This window comes from Pelodiscus sinensis, chromosome 22, assembly GCF_049634645.1.
Source record: "Pelodiscus sinensis isolate JC-2024 chromosome 22, ASM4963464v1, whole genome shotgun sequence".
Lineage (NCBI taxonomy): Eukaryota > Metazoa > Chordata > Testudines > Trionychidae > Pelodiscus > Pelodiscus sinensis.
Window position 1 is genome coordinate 7,017,812 of NC_134732.1, and position 17,486 is coordinate 7,035,297.

A 17,486-nucleotide genomic window follows, 5' to 3' on the forward strand; every position below is an offset into this window, starting at 1 on the left:
TCTCATTTTTTCCATCCATGTGCAGAATGATTTTGTCTATGCACCGAGGCATGTGTAAACGTGCACCACCTGTAAAAAAAAACCTAATTGTGGGTGCTCTGCTAATCAGCTGGGAGCCATTTTAATCTCTCTTAAAGAAGCCACACAGGCGCACAGCTTACAGGGAACACCGTACAGGGGTGAGGCATAAACAAGTTAAGTGACATTCCCAAGGTCATTTGGCAAGTCAGCAGCAGAGCTGGGAATAAAACCGCAGGTTTCTCTGCCTCCTAGGCTGTTACACGGCTGCACAAAGCAGTCCACCGTAGCCAGCTGCTTGCTTTAGAACAGTAGCAACAAATTAGACAAAACAGACACTGCCAATTCCTACAAAGCCCATTCAGATCCACTGCAAGTCCTGACAGGTTTTCTGGCCATAAGCCTCCTCTTCCTTAAAGGTAGCTTCTCTCAGTAAGCTACATGGACAACCAGTGGCACCAGCCACACCTGCCTCCTAGCCCTGGCGCTGATAGGCCCCGCAGGCATTCTGTATTGGCTGTACAAAGTCTCCTTAAGGAGAGAGCTGTATCTACTGCTCTTAACAGAGGTCACATCCCCCGTGCCCTCCCCCACTCTCTGAACCATTACATTCCCATCAGTTGCCTCGGCTTGCAAAGTGCTTCCACGTCAAAGCGATTGACCGTGAGCCATTAACTTAAACAGGCAACAACCCGTGGCCCCTCGGATCTGGCCTGCAGCCTCTCTGCTCTGTGTAACATGATGGAAATGAATGAAAGCCAGGTGGAAGCAACCAGACAAGAAGTTTGTTCCATTTTCCCTTTCATCTTTGCACAGCCAAGTCTAGTAACCAGCACAACCCATCGGGGATTTTGTCGACCTGGCCCAAGTTGGATACATTCTAACCGCGGCTGTTCCACACTAACAGGTATCCCTCCCTTGTTCTCAGACTCAGGTGATACCCCTTCCTTCTCGTTCCAGGGACTCCTCTGAAACAGGCTTGTTTTCACTGCGTTCCCATCAGTGCTTCTGCACAGCAGGGCGTGAATTCGATTCTGCAGGAGGCAAGGCTCTTCAGTGAGTCTGGAAGTGGCTTCTCGTTACCCTGCTAGGCTATTTTGGATACAGCCAGCAGGAGGCAAGAATACACCCCATGGAAGAGTGTTCCATGGGAGAGTGTTATGCCAACCAACGCCTTGCTCAGAGTACTGCCAACTTCTTCCAGCCCAGCACAAAGGGTCTGCACAATGGAAAAGGAAGAACCTTTGAATTAATCGAAGTCAAGTTACTTTTCACTGTGCAGTGGAACCCAAGTATGCAGTCCAGTCCAAATTTGGTTCAGGGCACCCCGGTGCAAAATGCAGCTCAGGTTACAATTCTGTGCCGCATGATGATTTCACTACAGATCTGCTCCTGCTCTTAAAAAATATATATTTTTTAAAGCCCCACTTACGTAAAAGTGATAGAGATGTAGCCGTGTTAGTCTGGGGTAGCTGAAGCAAAATGCAGGACAATGTAGCACTTTACGTAAAAGTGGGCTGCTATAAACAGGTTGTATTGGATTTTTACAGGAGCAGCAGCAAAAGCATAGGCAATTCTACTGTAGCCCTATTTCCACTCCCTCCACTCTCCAAAATTCCACTTTTGGGCATGCAGCAAACTTGGAAAAATTCCAGGTTAAAACAAAAGAGGATTTTTGTTTCTTTTAAAAGAGATCTTAACAGTCAACTAAAATATTCGGAAATGAGAAATACATTCTCCGTATTAAAAAGATTCAGTGTGGGGGTTTTTCCCCCAAGACAGCTCAAGCACCCAGATGGCTGCAGTAGAAAGTCAAAGTGTATCAAAAATAGGAATAAAGAACCTAAGAGGATGTTAGGATTGCATAGCTAAGGATCAGAAAACACTGGAATGTGAAAGCCAAGTTGCACATACCACGTCAGCTTATACCCGTTGTATGTGGGGGTGTTATTAATGATTATCCTAATGCATATGCAGAAACACACATTTTTTCTGACACCCATAGATACACAGCATCTTGTAGTGCTACACATGCCAGTTCAACAGAATCTGGTGAAAACTTGCCAGGACATAATACATACATATATACGTACATAGTGTGTGTGTGTGTGTGTGTGTGTGTGTGTGTGCGCGCGCCTCATTCCCTGAATTTCACTTAAAGCAGGCTCTGAAGCCTGGTGAATAGATGTTCTCCATGGAGTACATAACTACTGACTAAATCAAGAAAAATGCCCCAGTGAGGAGAGGCCTCGTCAGAGAGAGTCTAAGGTCAATGAATAAGTTGGACCACTATGTCAATGAAAGCAGCAGAAGAATAAAAAAAAAACCCAGCAAGGGATAACAGGTGTATCCAAGGTTGTAGAAAATCACAAGGATTGTGTGTTGTCTATTGTGTACATTAAGACAGGGGAAAGGCTTATGAAACATCTTGAGCATTGGTGCCGGGATCCTCTCAAGGGAGTAAGAAAGCCAGGCTAGGTGCAATCAGAGGAGTCAAGTTAGTTAATCTTTTTTCAGGTTCTCTGATCCAAAGTCAACACCGCTCCCAACCCCTCAGCTGGTTTCAAACAAATTCATCCAGGTAAATCCCTTGCAGAAAAACTCCTCACGGCAGCTTATGAAGAGTATGTATCTCCAGACACCAACACCCCCTAGTGGGCTAAAATGCTCCTCCGGCATGCCATCTGTACTCATACGGCCACAACTTAGTAACATTCACACTTACTGGGGAAAGTGCAACTTGAATCTCTTGAACACCACCAGGGTTGGGGAGCCTGGTCGCAGGGGAAGGAGCATCTTTCTGATGCAAATCACTGCATGTGAGGAGTACTTCCCACACCCCCAGATTCTCCTGCCTTTTTAGCCCACATTTCTGCTTCGCTTTTGGTGGTTTGTTTATTAGCAAGTTTCTCACTGTTATAGTTACAGCTACTATGGAAAAGGTCCCATAACCAACAGACTTTAGTAATGCATCTCCCAGCCTTGCTTAGACTTGGGAGAACTTATCTGCAATACAGCTCCCACTGGCAGAAATTTGTAATCAAAGACATCTATTGTAGCCAATGCCCCATAGTGAAGTCTTTCTCCCTTCTCCACTCATGAAGAATTGCTTCACTACAGAATAAGTCATTTCTAGCCTTTGGAGGGTTCTGAGGCATTAAGAAGCAGCCAGGGAGGGTATGTAGCCCAATTAGGCTTCAAGGAGGAACACTTCAGCCGTGGACATTCACAGGAAAGGAAATAATCACTGCAATGAGGAAAAAGGGAGATGTTTCTGGATTCTACAGCAGTGGCTGACACAAGCTGACACAAGTTACTGCTTCATCCCCAGAAAGATGTTACCATTAATAGATTAAGAGACTGTTCCCATAAATCAGACTCTTAGTTGTTTTATTCTCAATTTCCTTTCTTTTGAAGTTCTTGGTATCAACACCACCATCAGCTCTGTTTTATGCTCCTTCTAGCTAAATTCCTCTGGGAAGCCACTCAGGTAGACAGTGTGGGATGTAAGCCTCGGGAAAGAGGTACGGACACATCTGGAGCCATCGGAAGATAAAAAGCATTCTGCCGCTCAAGGAGAGAATGAACGAGGTACCTGGAAAATCGGAACTCAAAGGAAAACTCTCCCACAGAGACAAGTCTACATACAAATCGCTACCATAAACCCAATCAAAACGTTCTTCATGTCCAACAGCAAGAAGTACTGCAGTGAGGAGGGGACTATGTTTACAGCAATTTCCCCCACCACCAAAGAAGATCAAAGCTATTGGCTTCCCCTTTTTTTGCCTACATTTGTGCAGAGCCTTTCATCCCAGAGGGTCTGGCAAGGCGCACAGAAAACATAGAAGCTATTTAGAGCTGCAAGGCACTGCTGAACAGTTTAAAAGAGGAAGCAGCAGAGAAAAAATCTACAAGGATAGTCACCTTGGGAAGAGGAACCATAGATGAAGGAGTTTATTACAGAGCTTTATTCTAACTCCATCCCTCTCTCTCCACAAACCACTTCTCCTCTAGGGTCATGCCAAGTCAGAGGGACCTGGGTCTGTAGCTGTCTTAGGTCTATTCTAACAACCCCCCTACTCACTGTACCAAAAAGCAATCTGACTAGCCAGCAAAATCCTTTACAATGACTGTCCAGGAAAGAGTTAAGTGTGAGAAGACCTCTTGCCACTCCAGGAGACAGGAAAAAAACCCTGCAGTATCAAAGCATCCCCAGCAATTCAGAAGACAGACCTTGGGAAAGGACAGGGTGGGTTGCCTCCCACAGAAGCAAGGCACTGATTACATTTCAAATTGTGGCAAAGCCATCCCACATGGGGAAGTTCTCATTTCTACTCTGCAGCAAATTCAATATCCACCGGCTTGAATATATCTTGGTGGGGGTCTAGTACAGTAGTTCTCAACCACGGATCACAACCCCCCTGGGGTACCCGGAGGTCTTCCAGGGGCTGCATCAACTCATCTTGACATTTGCCTAGTTTTACAGTGGGTTACATAAAAAGCACTAGCATAATCAGTACCAACTAAAATTTCATACAGTGACTTGTTTGTACTGCTCTATGCTCAAGGCATTAAAATGTAAGTACAGTATTTATATTTCAATTGATTTATAATTATATGGTAGAATGAGAAAGTCAGCAATTTTTCAGGAATAGTGTGGCTGGGACACTTGTCTTTTTATGTCTGATTTTGTAAGCAAGTCATTTTTAAGTTACATGAAACTTGCGAAATACTTGACACGAATTAAATGTCTGAAAGGGTTACAGTAGCCTGGAAAGGTTGAAAGCCGCCAGTCTAGCAGACAAAAGAGATTGTACCAGAAACCAGCACTCAGACAGAGTTGTGTTAACTGTGAGCACTAACGAAGGCACAGAATGGCTGAAAGAGACATTCTTAGGCAAACTGAGTCCTTCCACCAAGTCCCTCATTGCAATGTGATTTGCCATAGTAGATAGACTGCTGCTCTGTCACATTTAGTATCATTCCTATGGCCAGAATGGATACTTAAGGCGACATGAAGGGACTTTTGCCTTCCTCTGATGCATTTAGCTAAGTGTGTAACATGGGATTGGGGAGAATCCACGCTCGATCCCTGCAGCAACTACATTTTGCCCTGAAACCTCAACCTTGTAAATCAAAGTTTCTTGTTATCATTATTTCGTCTCCTGTATGTTCCTTGAATCTGAGATTTCTTACCTGAAGTACTTTAAGTTTGGTTTTGGTTTTGTGTGTGTGACTGCCTTAAGACTCCTAAGAAAGCAAGCAGACTGCAAAGAGAGACCCCAACAAGCTCAGTCAAAGAGGAATCCAAGTATTTATTACCACCATTTTCTACTGGAAGAGCCTCCCAAGGGGTTAAAGGGACCATGAGATGCAGCTAGTCATTTCACTTCTGTGGCACATCACATCCACTGGAAAAATAGTCACTTGTAAACAATCGCCTGAGGCTACACATACAGCTATTTACCCATTTAACATGCACATCAGTTAGAATATCCTAACATGCTAAATGCAGAGAAGGCAACCCTCTCCAAGTCACAGCAGAGGTGCATGAGGCAGCATCTCATCAGCATCACAGACATAAGCCATGCAGCTACTCAAATTACAGGTGGTTTAGAGCCCAGAGAAGACGAAAGCCAGTGGATAAACAGGAGATGTATTGAGATCAACAAAAGCCTTCAGTCATCTGCCACAGCAGACACCATGCCTGAGCTACAGAATTCTAAACAGTTCACTTTTATTGAGTAGCACAAGTCAGATCTAATATGTACAGCAGGATAAGAGTGACAAGCTGCGGGAACATCCCATGTTAGAGCAGGAGATCAACTAGCTTCATGCAAGAAAAATGTTCTCATAACCCATTTTAATTGTTCTCCTCTACAGGGAAATCTTAGGAAGGATGGAGAAACATGTGGGCATGCTGTCATAGACCTTGACAGCCTAAGCATCGCACAAAGCAGAGGTAATCAGAGAGCATTCAGCCACAATATTTATAAGCAATGAAGTGAAATTTCCTATTTTCCACTACGCTGTGGCAGCTTCTCCGGGGCTAGCCATTCCACATGAGAGCAGAAGACAGTTAAGTCTGACTAGTACCACCCCGCTTTCCAGGCTGAGCCAATATGCTCCAAACCGGTCATTTTGAAAAGCTAGCAGGCAGCCTAGAGACCCCGCTGCAGCTCTTTTCCCCTTTCCAGAAACAAGAAACGTGCACGAAAACGGCGAACATTAAGAAGCTCTAAAAGATAATGAAGCTATCAATTACAAGGGAGGGAAATCAAACCACAGCAACGTGACAGCACTAAAGTGACTCCTGCAGGATCATTGCAAAGAACATTTCTAAAATCAAACTGGCTGGCAACTCAGGGATGAGGGAAGATCTTGCCTCAAAGAAATATCCTGTGTTTCACACTGGCAAGGGCAGAGAAATCCTGCACAAGGGGATGGGGCAAAAGCCCCTCTGTGACAGAGCAAACTGAAGCCACTGTGCATCATTGCAACAGGGACTGAGGGGGACAAAAAGCCATGGAGGAAGTGTTTAAACTAAGGGAAGCAGGTCCTGTGAACAGCTACAGGTATGTGAAAGGCCCAGAGGGGTGACGTCTGGGAAGGGCACACAGGGGAAGAGGCACAGGAGTTGGATCAAGTCAAATGCTCTTGACTCCTGAACAAAAAAGGAGCCCTTAACTCTATTATAAATATTTCAGAGCCAGTGAAAAGTGGTAATGCCGGCTAGTCCTGCCCTGAAACAGCAACCCACCAGGAGAGGATTCTAAGGGAGAGATGAGGGAGGCAGTGGTGAAGGGTGGGGGCACAGACAGGGACCCCCAGGGAATTAGCTACTGAGGTTGTGCTTTTGCATCATGTCCCCCCCCCCCCCCCCGCACCACTGCCCCTTCCCAACCCTATTAACTCCTCTGTACTCCTACCCCTCAGGTGCTCCCGGGCCTGGGGCTGTGGCGGGTACTGTACGGTGCTCCCCATCATCTCCCCCGTCCCTCGAGCCGAGTCCAAACCCAGGGCAAGTTCCTCGCCAGCCAGCTAGCCACCCGCCCCTCACGCCACCCAAGGCCAGGGCCGTGCCTCAGTTGCCCCCTTCCCGCAAAACGGAGCCCCGCGCTGCGACCCAGCCCCCCACCACCTCACCGCGTGCCCCAGCCAACCTCTGCTCCTTGCCCGTGTCCCCCTCGCCGGTGCGCTCCCCTGCCGGGGGCGAAGGCAACTCGCCCAGCCCCGCACCGGCTCCCCCACGGAGCGGGGCAAGTGCCCGGGCTCCGCGCCGTGCGCGCTGCTCCGGGGAGGCTGCAGCTCCCCGGGGCCCGCGGGAAGGGGGAAGAAGCCCCCGTGCCCCGGGCGGGTCCCCCCGCGCAGCGGCTCACCCAGGGTGAAGAAGGGCAGCTCCGTGTTGTCCAGATCGTCCTGCACCGCGATGCGCCCGGGCAGCTCGTTGCGGACGAAGAGCAGGAGCCGGGAGTCGGCGGCGGGGCCGGGGCCCGAGGGGCCGGGGGCGGCGGCGCTGGCGGCCGGCGGGGGCCCGCTCCAGCTGATGTCGTTCTCGCGCAGCACGGGCAGGGTGGACACGGTGACCGTCTTCACCCGGCAGGGGCTGTCGGGCTCCCGCGAGGCGGACGAGCCGGGCCCGCTGGCCAGGAGCAGCAGCAGCGGCAGCAGCGGGGGCGGCGGCGGCTGCAGCGGGCACCGGGCGGCGGCGGCGCGGCGGAGCCGGCTGCAGCGCGGGGGAGCTGCCATGCCGGGCCGGGCTGGGGCTGGAGCCGGAGCGGGAGGCGCACGGGGAGCCGAGCGGGGCGCTGCGAGGGGAGCCGCCGACTGAGCCTGCTGCTCTCAGCCCGCCTCCGGCAGCCGCGCTCCGCCCCAGCCCGCCCCTCCGCCGCCCGGGCCCCTCCCGTTCTCCTCCCGCCTGGGGCACCGCCTTCCCCGCCCCCCTCTGCCCAACCCCGGCTCCCCCCGCCTGGGCACTCCTTTCCCCTCACCCAGCCCCCCCCGCCGGGGGCACCGCCCTCCCCGCACCCCCCTAAGGGTTCCTCTGCCCCCTCTCCACAGCCCTCTCTGCATCACCTTCCCAATTTGGGGCATCGCTTCACCACTCTCCTCTGCCCAACACCAGCCCTCCCCCGCATCCCAGCTGTCACCTTCACCCTCCCCCCTTCTGGACTACGCCCTCTCTGCTTGGGTCACCACCTTTCTCCACACTTCTCCACCCAATCCCAGCCCCCCAAATGGGCTCCCCCCAGGTCCTCTCTGAACTGCTCTCTCCTTGGCTAAGACACCACATCCCCCTGCCAAGGTTCCACGGCCACTTCCCAGCAAGACCCGGGACTTCCAGAACCTCCCTTCCCCAACTCTCCTCCCCAGCCCTGGAGCACCAGGGCCAGCCACAGCCTCACAGACTCTCTCCAGCCCTGGTTCTCACAGCCTCCCCATGACCACTTACTCCCAGCTCCCTGGTGCCCAGTACCAGGCTCTTCTCAGGACCCCCAAACTGCCCTCTCCCCCATGTCCTTCCCCCTAATCTCAGGAATTCTCACTGCCCTTCACATTGCCCTTCTAACCTGGAACTCTCCTTTGGCCTTCTCCAGCCAAGTTACCCCTCCCCTTCTTGTTTTACCCCCAAAACTCCATTTCCCTTCTTCATCCAACTCTTCTCACCAGCAAACTGTCATCACCACCCCTTCCACCCGCTTTGCTTTGCCCAGAACTGCTGTCACTTTCTTTCTCTTTCTACCTTTCCCTACTTTCTTTCCTTGGCCCACAGGAAGTGGATAAAGCAAAGTCCAAGTCTTTCACTTCAGATTCTTCTGGTCCCCGTAAATCTTTTAGTTCTTCTATCTCCCAGTTCCTCTGTTCTCTGTCCCATTCCTCTGCTGCAGTTCTTTACACCTCTGATTTTTGCTTCAGCCCAAACCTTTCATCCCAGCACCCTCACACTCCAATCTCAATTTGTCCAGTTCATCTAACCAGGTATTCTATCCCCTCTTTTTCTCCAGTTATATCCCCCTTAGTTCTTTTCTTCAGCTTTCTCTCTATTTCCTGACAATTATTCCACATTCAACCTCTGACTTCTTTTATCTTCCATCATCTCATTCCCACCACTTCTTTCCTTCTACCTCCCACCTTAATTCACTCCTTTAATTGCTTCCTGAATCTATCTTTCAGTTAATCTGATTCAATCTGTGTTTCCCTCAATCTGTCCAACTTTCTTTCCCTTTACCCCCTCCTTTATTTACTTCATTGAGCAAAAATCCCTCAGCACCTCTTGGGGTAAGTCTCAGTGAGACAATTCCCTGGCTGATGTAATGCCCCTGGCCTGAAGCTGCTCTTCTTGTCTGTTGCTCCTGTCCATCCACCCATTTATTTATCACACTGCTTTTATACCATTTGCTTTTTCTGCACTTGATCATTCTGTCCTTAACCCAGCCTTGTCTCTTATTAACTCCGTTTTTCTTCTTTCTCTTTTCACTCACTTCTATTAGCTGCCTTCCAGTTCTCCCTGCACCTTCTCACATCTTAATCTTTCTGATTAACTCTTTGTTCAGTTGCCCTTCCACTCTCAGCCCTCTGTGATTTTTTTCTCTCCCTCTCTTTCAGTTCACTTCATTTGCCTTCAGTTCTTATGTCCCTACTGTCTTTAACATCAGATTTCTTCTTCTGTCTTATTCGTGGAGTCCAGTCCTTTCTTCCGCATCTCCCTCATTTCTGGAAATGGTACCTAGTTCCTTGCTGGGTATACCCACAGGCTACTCATTCCTTTTACACAATTGGCTCTATGCAATAACACAGAAGAGTGCTTAGTGTGAAATTTGCTGGCTATTACTATTTTATGGGTAGATGGGCAAGTCCCTAGACAGAAGAAGAGATTGCCTATAATGAGCCTAGTTCAGGCAAACTTGAGACTGAAGGCTTTTGAAACAAACTTTCAACGAAGCCAAATGATTCACAATACCATAAGCCAGCTTTATAATGATAATTAACTAGCATTACAAAAGGGCAATGTGATCACATACCCTGTCTTCATCAACGCAGAAAACAGAGAGAAAAATTCCAACCACGCACCAGTTGGGAGATGCAGCAGCTACTCACAAAATGGCTCCGTTAGAGCATCTGCTGCTGCCGCTGCCTTATTTAAAGGGCCAACCCCAGAAAGACATGCTGGGGAAAATGTTTTGATAAGAAGTGTTTGATAATGTAGTAGAAACTCTGTCATTCTAGGGAAGGTGTTCTTTACAAAGCCAAAGAAAACACTGAGTTTTGCCTAATTTCTAGTAATGATGCCCTAGCATCATCTGGAAAATTATGTGATGTGGAATCTAATACTGCGGCTAGCTATGCAATGCTCATTGAATTCTGTTGGTGAAAGAGGGTTGAAATTGCAAGGTATTGCCAATGAAAGATGACCAAGTCCCACAGGCACTGACTTTTGTTTTTGCCAGTGGATGTTCCTCTCTGCTGCATCCCCCCATGCAAGCATCAGATGGGGCATTGGGGGGGAAAGTGATTGAGCAGGCAGAAGGTGGGTAGAGTCCAAGCAGAGATGAGGACTCAAGGCAGAGCACAAGTGGATGGGGTGAATGGTGGGGTGCTGAGTATTTCAGCCTTGGGGATGCTGAACACCCCATATTTTTTCCAGGGGGCATCCAAGCCCCAGAGCATCCACAGAGTTGGACCTATGCCAAGTCCAATTTTTTTTAAGAATGGTGTAGCCTTCAACTAGGGCTTTTATTCAGTTCACAGTTGCTCACAGTTGTTTCAGGGTAGTTCCATCATGTTCCTCCTTCTGTAGCATTTCACACGACAAAAACAAAACTTCCTGCCATTGCTTATCCCTCTGCTGCTTCTGAACAGGCTTTGAATGTGGGCCGCTAATGTTAGGAATGTGGCTATTGTTGGCTTTCCTGGCCCATAAGGTGGCAGCGTCATCAGTACCATAGCCTGTTGAGACCTATAGCATGATCCAGATTCTGTGTGGTGCTTAACAGAGGGTGTTTGAGTTGGCTCTTAATTGGGTGCAGTTTAGCTGTAGTCTGATGCAATCAAAAATAAAATTGCAGTTGTTTTCTCTGTTGTGTTGTTCATAGCCAAGCCAGAGATTCACATGCTCTAGGGATTAGTCACAAACTAGCCTTTAGGAAATTCGGCTTCCATTGCCTGCTTTGCACTAAATGTGTGACTTTGAGTAAGGACTGTGACTGGAGTGTCCTTCAGATTCTCCACCTGTCAAGTGCAGCTAATACTTACCTACCTATGAAATGCAATTCTTTGGATGCAAAATGCTAGTTTGAACCTCTGTACTCCAGCACTCTTGGGACTTGACTGGTGCCGAACCAGAGAATTTGCTGAACCACGGGAGGTCAATATTGCCTAGCAGCATTGCCAACACTTCCACTGTTTGCTGAACTCTCAGATGACATTTAGGGGTACATTAGAGCTAAATAACAGCACAGAACTTTGAGAGCCAGCATGGGTGGCTGTAAACAAACTTTATGGGACCACAGGAAACTTGGCCACACCCATGATAAGTGGGCACCCAGCTAACTAAAATCATGCCAGGCCAGGATGTTGCCAGACCAGAGAGTGTCGGACTAGAGAGGTCTGTGCTGTATATACATGCAGGTGGCCGACTGTCTTCTAACTGTTTTCTTTAAAGAGACTCTATGGCTTAAATTTAGCCCCAAATCCAAATAGTGCAAATGCAACTCTCTAAGAAACCCTCCACATCAATAAAAGACAGTTCCACAGTTTTTTTAAATTCCAAAGACTGATTGAAACTGTTCTACTGCTTTGTTTGAAAGCCAGCAGTACAGATGTGAACAGTGAAAGGGGCCAGTGAGTAGGGTGCTGGCTAGTGATTGAGATTCAATTCTCTGCTCTGCCACAGGCTTCCTGTGTGAGCTTGGGCAAAGTGCTTGCCCTCTCTGTGCCTCTGTTTCCTATCTGTATACTGGGTGATGGCACTGCCCTGCCTCACTGGGGTGTTGTGAGCATAAGTGTGTTAAAGACAGTAATGTGTGTGCAATGTGAATAAAAGTGTAGTTGACTTCATGGATTTCTGCTGTCTAAGACAAGCACCATTTTAAAGAGCAATAGCACAGTGTAGTGGATTTAATTTTTTTTCACTTAATAACCAGGAATGTGCTAGTGCCAGCTATGGAAGGTTGCTTACAATGATTTTTTTTTTTTTGCAATGAGTTTGCTTTAAGCCAGGTGCATTTAGTCAGTGTAAGCTGAAGTTTTCAGAAACTAATTGGCACTCTAGGACAGTGTATTATCCAGATGTATTTCAAACCTTAATTCTGCCCCAGCATTAGTTTCTGGGGCTCCATGTAGTCTCCAAGACCCTGTTCCTTTTTTCTTTGAAGTCTGTTGCAGATTTGCCAATGAAGAGCATCAAGATCAAGCATGTGATCACAAAGCCACCCAGAACTGGCCACCTGTGCTCAAGAAAAACCCCAGGGCTACATCTACACTGGCCCCTTCTTCGGAATAGCCATGCTAATTTAGAACTTTGGAATAGGGAAATGAGCGGGGGATTTAAATATCCCCCGTGGGATTTAAATAAACATGGCCGCCGCTTTTTTTCCGGCTTGGGGAAAAGCCGGAAAAGAGCGTCCAGACTGGTGTGATCCTCCGGAATAAAGTCCTATTCCGGAGGATCTCTTATTCCTACTTGAAATCCCCCGCGCATTTCCCTATTCCAAAGTTCTAAATGAGCATGGCTATTCCGAAGAAGGGGCCAGTGTAGACACAGTCCAGAAGTGAAACAGTCAAGAGAATTGTAAGTAAAGTACAAGTTCAGGGAGGGACGTGTCTACAAAGCAGGGCTAAAGCCAAAATAAGGAACACAACTGGAGCTACGTCAATTGCGGCGCTGTCTACACAGCAGGAAGTCCAAGTTAGAGCACACTTCCTCCAACTTCCCTTATTCCTCATAAAATGAAGATTACAGGAGTTGGAGTAAGAAGTCCTCCAGCTCAACATTATTTTGACGTTATGTTGAAATAGCTGCTTGCTGTGTAGATGCGGACTATGTTATTTCGGAATAATGCCGGTTATTCTGAAATAACACTGCTGTGTAGACATAGCCTAAGTGATGCTGTCACAAACCAATGTGGTCTAGCTCTGGGCAGAGAGCATGCCATGCTTGATGGGAAATCAGAAGAGAGGGCAAGTCACTTTGCCTTTCTGTCTCATTATCCACCCATTATCTTGTCTATTAAACAAGAAACTCTTAGGGTTTGGGCTTTCTCTTTGTATGTGCTTGTAGAAGGTGCAATGGAACCCCACAGGCACTGTTGTGGTACAAATAATTAGATATTTTGGCCCACAAAGAGAATATTGTATCAACCCTGACAGAAGGAGCTGAATCTGGGACTTTCAGCACAAAAAGCACAGGTCTTTGCTGCTTGTGGAGGAGTGACCACCAGAGCAATTCTGTTAGGCTACGTCTAGACTGCAGGCTTTCAGAAGAAGTTTTTTTCAGAAGAGATCTTCTGGAAAAACTTCTTCTGAAAGAGAGCATCCATACTGCAAAAGTGGATTGAAAAAGCGATCTGATTTTTCCAAAGAGAGCATCCAGACTGAATGGACACTGTCTTTCATGTAAGCTATGATTGCTATGCACAGAATGGCCACCAGGGCACCTGTGCTTTTTCCTCTTTCCTCTTCTTCAGAAAGAACTCCCTCTTTCCCCGTCCACACATGCCTTTTCTGAAAGAGCTCTTTCAGAAAAAGGCTTCTTCCTTGTAGAATGAGGATTACCAATGCTGGAAAAAACCCTGTTCTTTTGATTTTCTTGTAGAAGAACGCAATTGCAGTGTGGACGTTCCTCAAGTTTTGTCGGAAGAACGGCAGTGTAGACATACCCCGAGTTGGTAGCAGTAGTAGGTTATCTACTCGGTAGACTGGCCACTAGAGGGAGACAGTACACATTTTACAAGCATTTTAACAGAACTGCATGGAGAAGTTTGGTGGGGCCGAAATCCTATACCTTCCCCTGAGTGGATTTTAAATGGAAACCTAGAGATATTGTCTTTGATTTATTTATCAACACAGGTGGAGTAAATCAGCATGATTGCTGCTGTCTCCTCTCTTACAATATCCCAAATGTGATTGTGCCTGTCCTGTGATTTGTTCCTCTCTGGGTATCTGCATGCAGATGTCTTAACTGGAAAATACTTAAAATGTCAATACAATCCAAGTTAAAAAGGAGGAGGAGGAAAAAAGCCAGCTTGGGCTAAGTGGCCACAGGTGGAGCATTCACTTTGACTTACAATCGCATGAGCTTGTGTTCTGGACAGCCTTGCCTAATGCATCTTTTATCAGCTGGTGCAGAAGATTAGGAGCTATTGCAAAGATATCAATAGAGGCTTTCTGAAGTGGTTTTCAATTGGCCCTATTACTGAAGATATACAGCAGCGATCATTAAAATGCACTATATATGTATTTACAACATATAGAACAATTTATACGGTTTGTAATGGGTATGGCAAATTGCGCAGTTGGTTAGTGCGGGGGGAAGATAAGTCATATCATACTGCTCTGGTGTAATCAGAGGCTTCTATTTCACACAGCAAGATTCACATCCGCAACAAGCACTCCACTAAGGGAGAGAGCAGAAGGATTTCTTTACTCCAAAGGAAATGCCACAGAATTAATTTTGCTTCTAAACTGCAGTGTATAAATGCTGTTTTGCAGCCAGATGGTGTCCAACTGTGGTATACAGCCACACCACTCTAGCTGCGCTCTTTTTCAGCTCTCACAAGCGAAATGGGGACAGGCTAGGTCAGCAATTCAGTGAAACGCCACCTGAGAGAAAGCTCGGCTGTGCGGGAAATGACATTTGTGATTCAGTAGGTGGCGTGCTTGCCTCTGGGTTAATACTGATCCCCTGTCCCCATGCAGTGCTAACGCATGCTGGGCTGCCAGAGCTGCTGCCTTTCATAAAAAAGGCATTAAAGATCCCAAGCAGAGGGTTTGCCAGCACAGGGACGTTAGCCCCAAGTTCCTGGCCAGTCTTGGGTAATGCTGTAAATCTAATCCCCTAAAATTCCCCCCTGGAATTTGAATTGGATACTGCAGTCACTTTCTCATCCTATTTTAAATGGCTGCTTGTGTAACCCACACACCTCTTGGGTGTGGTGCACTGACCCAGCTAGTGACACTTAGACCACTTGCAGAGAGGCAGAATGTGATGTCTCTACACCTTAGCTGAGAGCCAGCTGGCTTTTAGCTCAGGCGGTGGAGGCTTGTACTAAGCTCCAGAGGTCCTAGGTTCGGTTCTGCCTGTTGGTGTTACACATGATGTTGCTGTGCACCGTTGACGGTTGCCATGTTTTAGCCCAGAGATGGGAGCACTTCAGTAGCAAGGAAAGAGACTGGTAAATGTGCTGTATAAATAAAGGATTATGCTTACAATGTCTTGGGTTGATGAGACAGCAACATTGCTGCTCACCTCTGAGCTGAAGTTCTGCTGAAATCCTTTTCTCATCCCTGTCGCTTTCCAATTCTCAACCTCAGCATTGTTCAGCACTCTGCTACGTAAGGCCTACGTGCTAACCATGTGCCCCCTGCGGTGCTTTAGGGCTGCATCGATATATTATTTACACAGCACCAAGAGCAAGCTAGAAACTTTGTGTTTTGCTTATGTAGCACAGGCCACTTGGAAGGCACCTTGCAAATCAGAAAGCCTGACTTGGCCACCAGAGCTGGGCAGGAGTTTTGCTATGAGTCTCCTAAGACACCTGTTCCTAGAGGGAATGTCTGGGCTGACCAAAGCCTATGTCCAGCTGCTGGGTGAGTGATGCCTTGGACCCAAGAGACAGAATGTCAGGGAGGAGCCAAAAACACAAACATCAGCGATCACTTGTATTGCTGGTGCCTGAGATAGTGTGCCGGAAGGGGACAGGTGCTTATACAGTCAGTATTGCCATTTTCCCTTCCTCCATACTAGAGAAATGCACAAACTAGCTAACCAAACTAGCTAGCCATCAAAGCCCGCCCTGAGAAAAATTTTCCCTAGAGACAACAAGAAGCGTCTCTGGAATGACTCCTCGCCTTTCTGAGATAAGCTCTAAGACTTACCTCCTTCTTAATGAATCAGTGCAGGTTGAACTTCTCTAGTCCAGCACCCTTGGGACCTGTCCGGTGCCAAACCAGAGAATTTGCCAAACCACGGGAGATCAATATTGTCTAGCAGCATTGCCAACACTTCCACTGCTTACTCGTAGAAAATATTTAGGGGTAAATTAGAGCTAGATAACAGCACAGAACCCTGACAGCCAGAACTGGTGGCTGTAAACAAACTTTATGGGACCTCAGGAAACGTGGACCCACGATAAATGAACATCTGGCTCACTAAAATCATGCCAGACCATGGAAGTAGCTGGGCCAGAGAGTGCCCGCCTAGAGAGGTTCAACCTGTAGTTGCATTAGAAGCTTAAACGTCTCTGATTCATGGCATAGAGGACTATTGTCTTTATCACTGCTCAGAAACTGAGATAGATGGACAGTGAACATTATCAAAGAAGTTGCAGACAAACTATAGTCTGCACAGATGAATGCTAAAGCAAAACACCCACATGTGCACCTCCACACTTCACCTTACCTCTGTTAGGCAATTTTTATTACATATTCAAATCTCTCAGGCTCATCTGAATTCACTTTCACGTGGATCAAAAAGGGGACAGTTCCCAGTTACATTTTCATGAAAAATAATCTCATTGATTCATTGTTTTACCCTGTGGCTAATCCAAGAATGGAAAAGGGAAAGCACCAATCTGGCTTTCACGCCAATGCAACCTCGCAGAAGAGATGTGTGTGTGTGTGTGTGTGGGAGTGAAAAGCACATTAGAAAGCTGAGAACAAACAAACTTGGGATAACTCTCAGCCTGTCTGTCTCATTTATTCTGGTGATTTAATCAGCTATGCCTCTTGGAATGAGGGGGAATCCTGCAAGAGGAGCCCTGTTTGTAGAAAAGCACTTTCTGGCAAAGCAGCATAAGGGAGCCAACATCTACTAGATAACTCGGGCCAACCATGCAAGTAACAGCTTCCTAATTAATGAACAAGAAGGCTGCGTCTAGACTGCATCCCTTTTCCGTAAAAGGGATGTAAATTAGATGTATCGCAATTGCTAATGAAGCGGGGATTTAAATCTCCCCCGCTTCATTAGCATAAAAATGGCTGCCACTTTTTTTTGGCGTGGAGCTTTGCCGGAAAAAAGCGCCAGTCTAGACGCTGATCTTGCGGAAAATAAAGCCTTTTCCGAAAGATCCCATATCCCTTATTTCAGAAAGGGATAAGGGATCTTTCGGAAAAGGCTTTATTTTCTGCAAGATCTGCATCTAGACTGGCGCTTTTTTCCAGCAAAGCTCTGAGCCGAAAAAAAGCAGCAGCCATTTTTATGCTAATGAAGTGGGGGAGATTTAAATCCCCGCTTCATTAGCAATTGCGAT

General features: G+C 47.3%; 1 protein-coding gene across 3 annotated transcripts in view; it reads right to left on the reverse strand.

Moving 5' to 3' along the window:
• The window catches only part of ASTN2 (astrotactin 2), a 730,659-nt gene extending 722,664 nt beyond the window's left edge, over positions 1–7,995 (reverse strand). Inside the window, exon 1 of one of the 3 annotated variants that reach the window (XM_075905850.1) lies at positions 7,398–7,992. In XM_075905850.1, the coding sequence (XP_075761965.1) occupies positions 7,398–7,767 (370 nt within the window). In that variant the 5' untranslated portion in view covers positions 7,768–7,992. Of the gene's footprint in view, positions 1–7,397 lie in introns of all 3 variants that reach the window. The other 2 variants (XM_075905849.1, XM_075905853.1) reach the window with 2 other exon arrangements.
• Between the last annotated feature and the right edge of the window lie 9,491 nt (positions 7,996–17,486).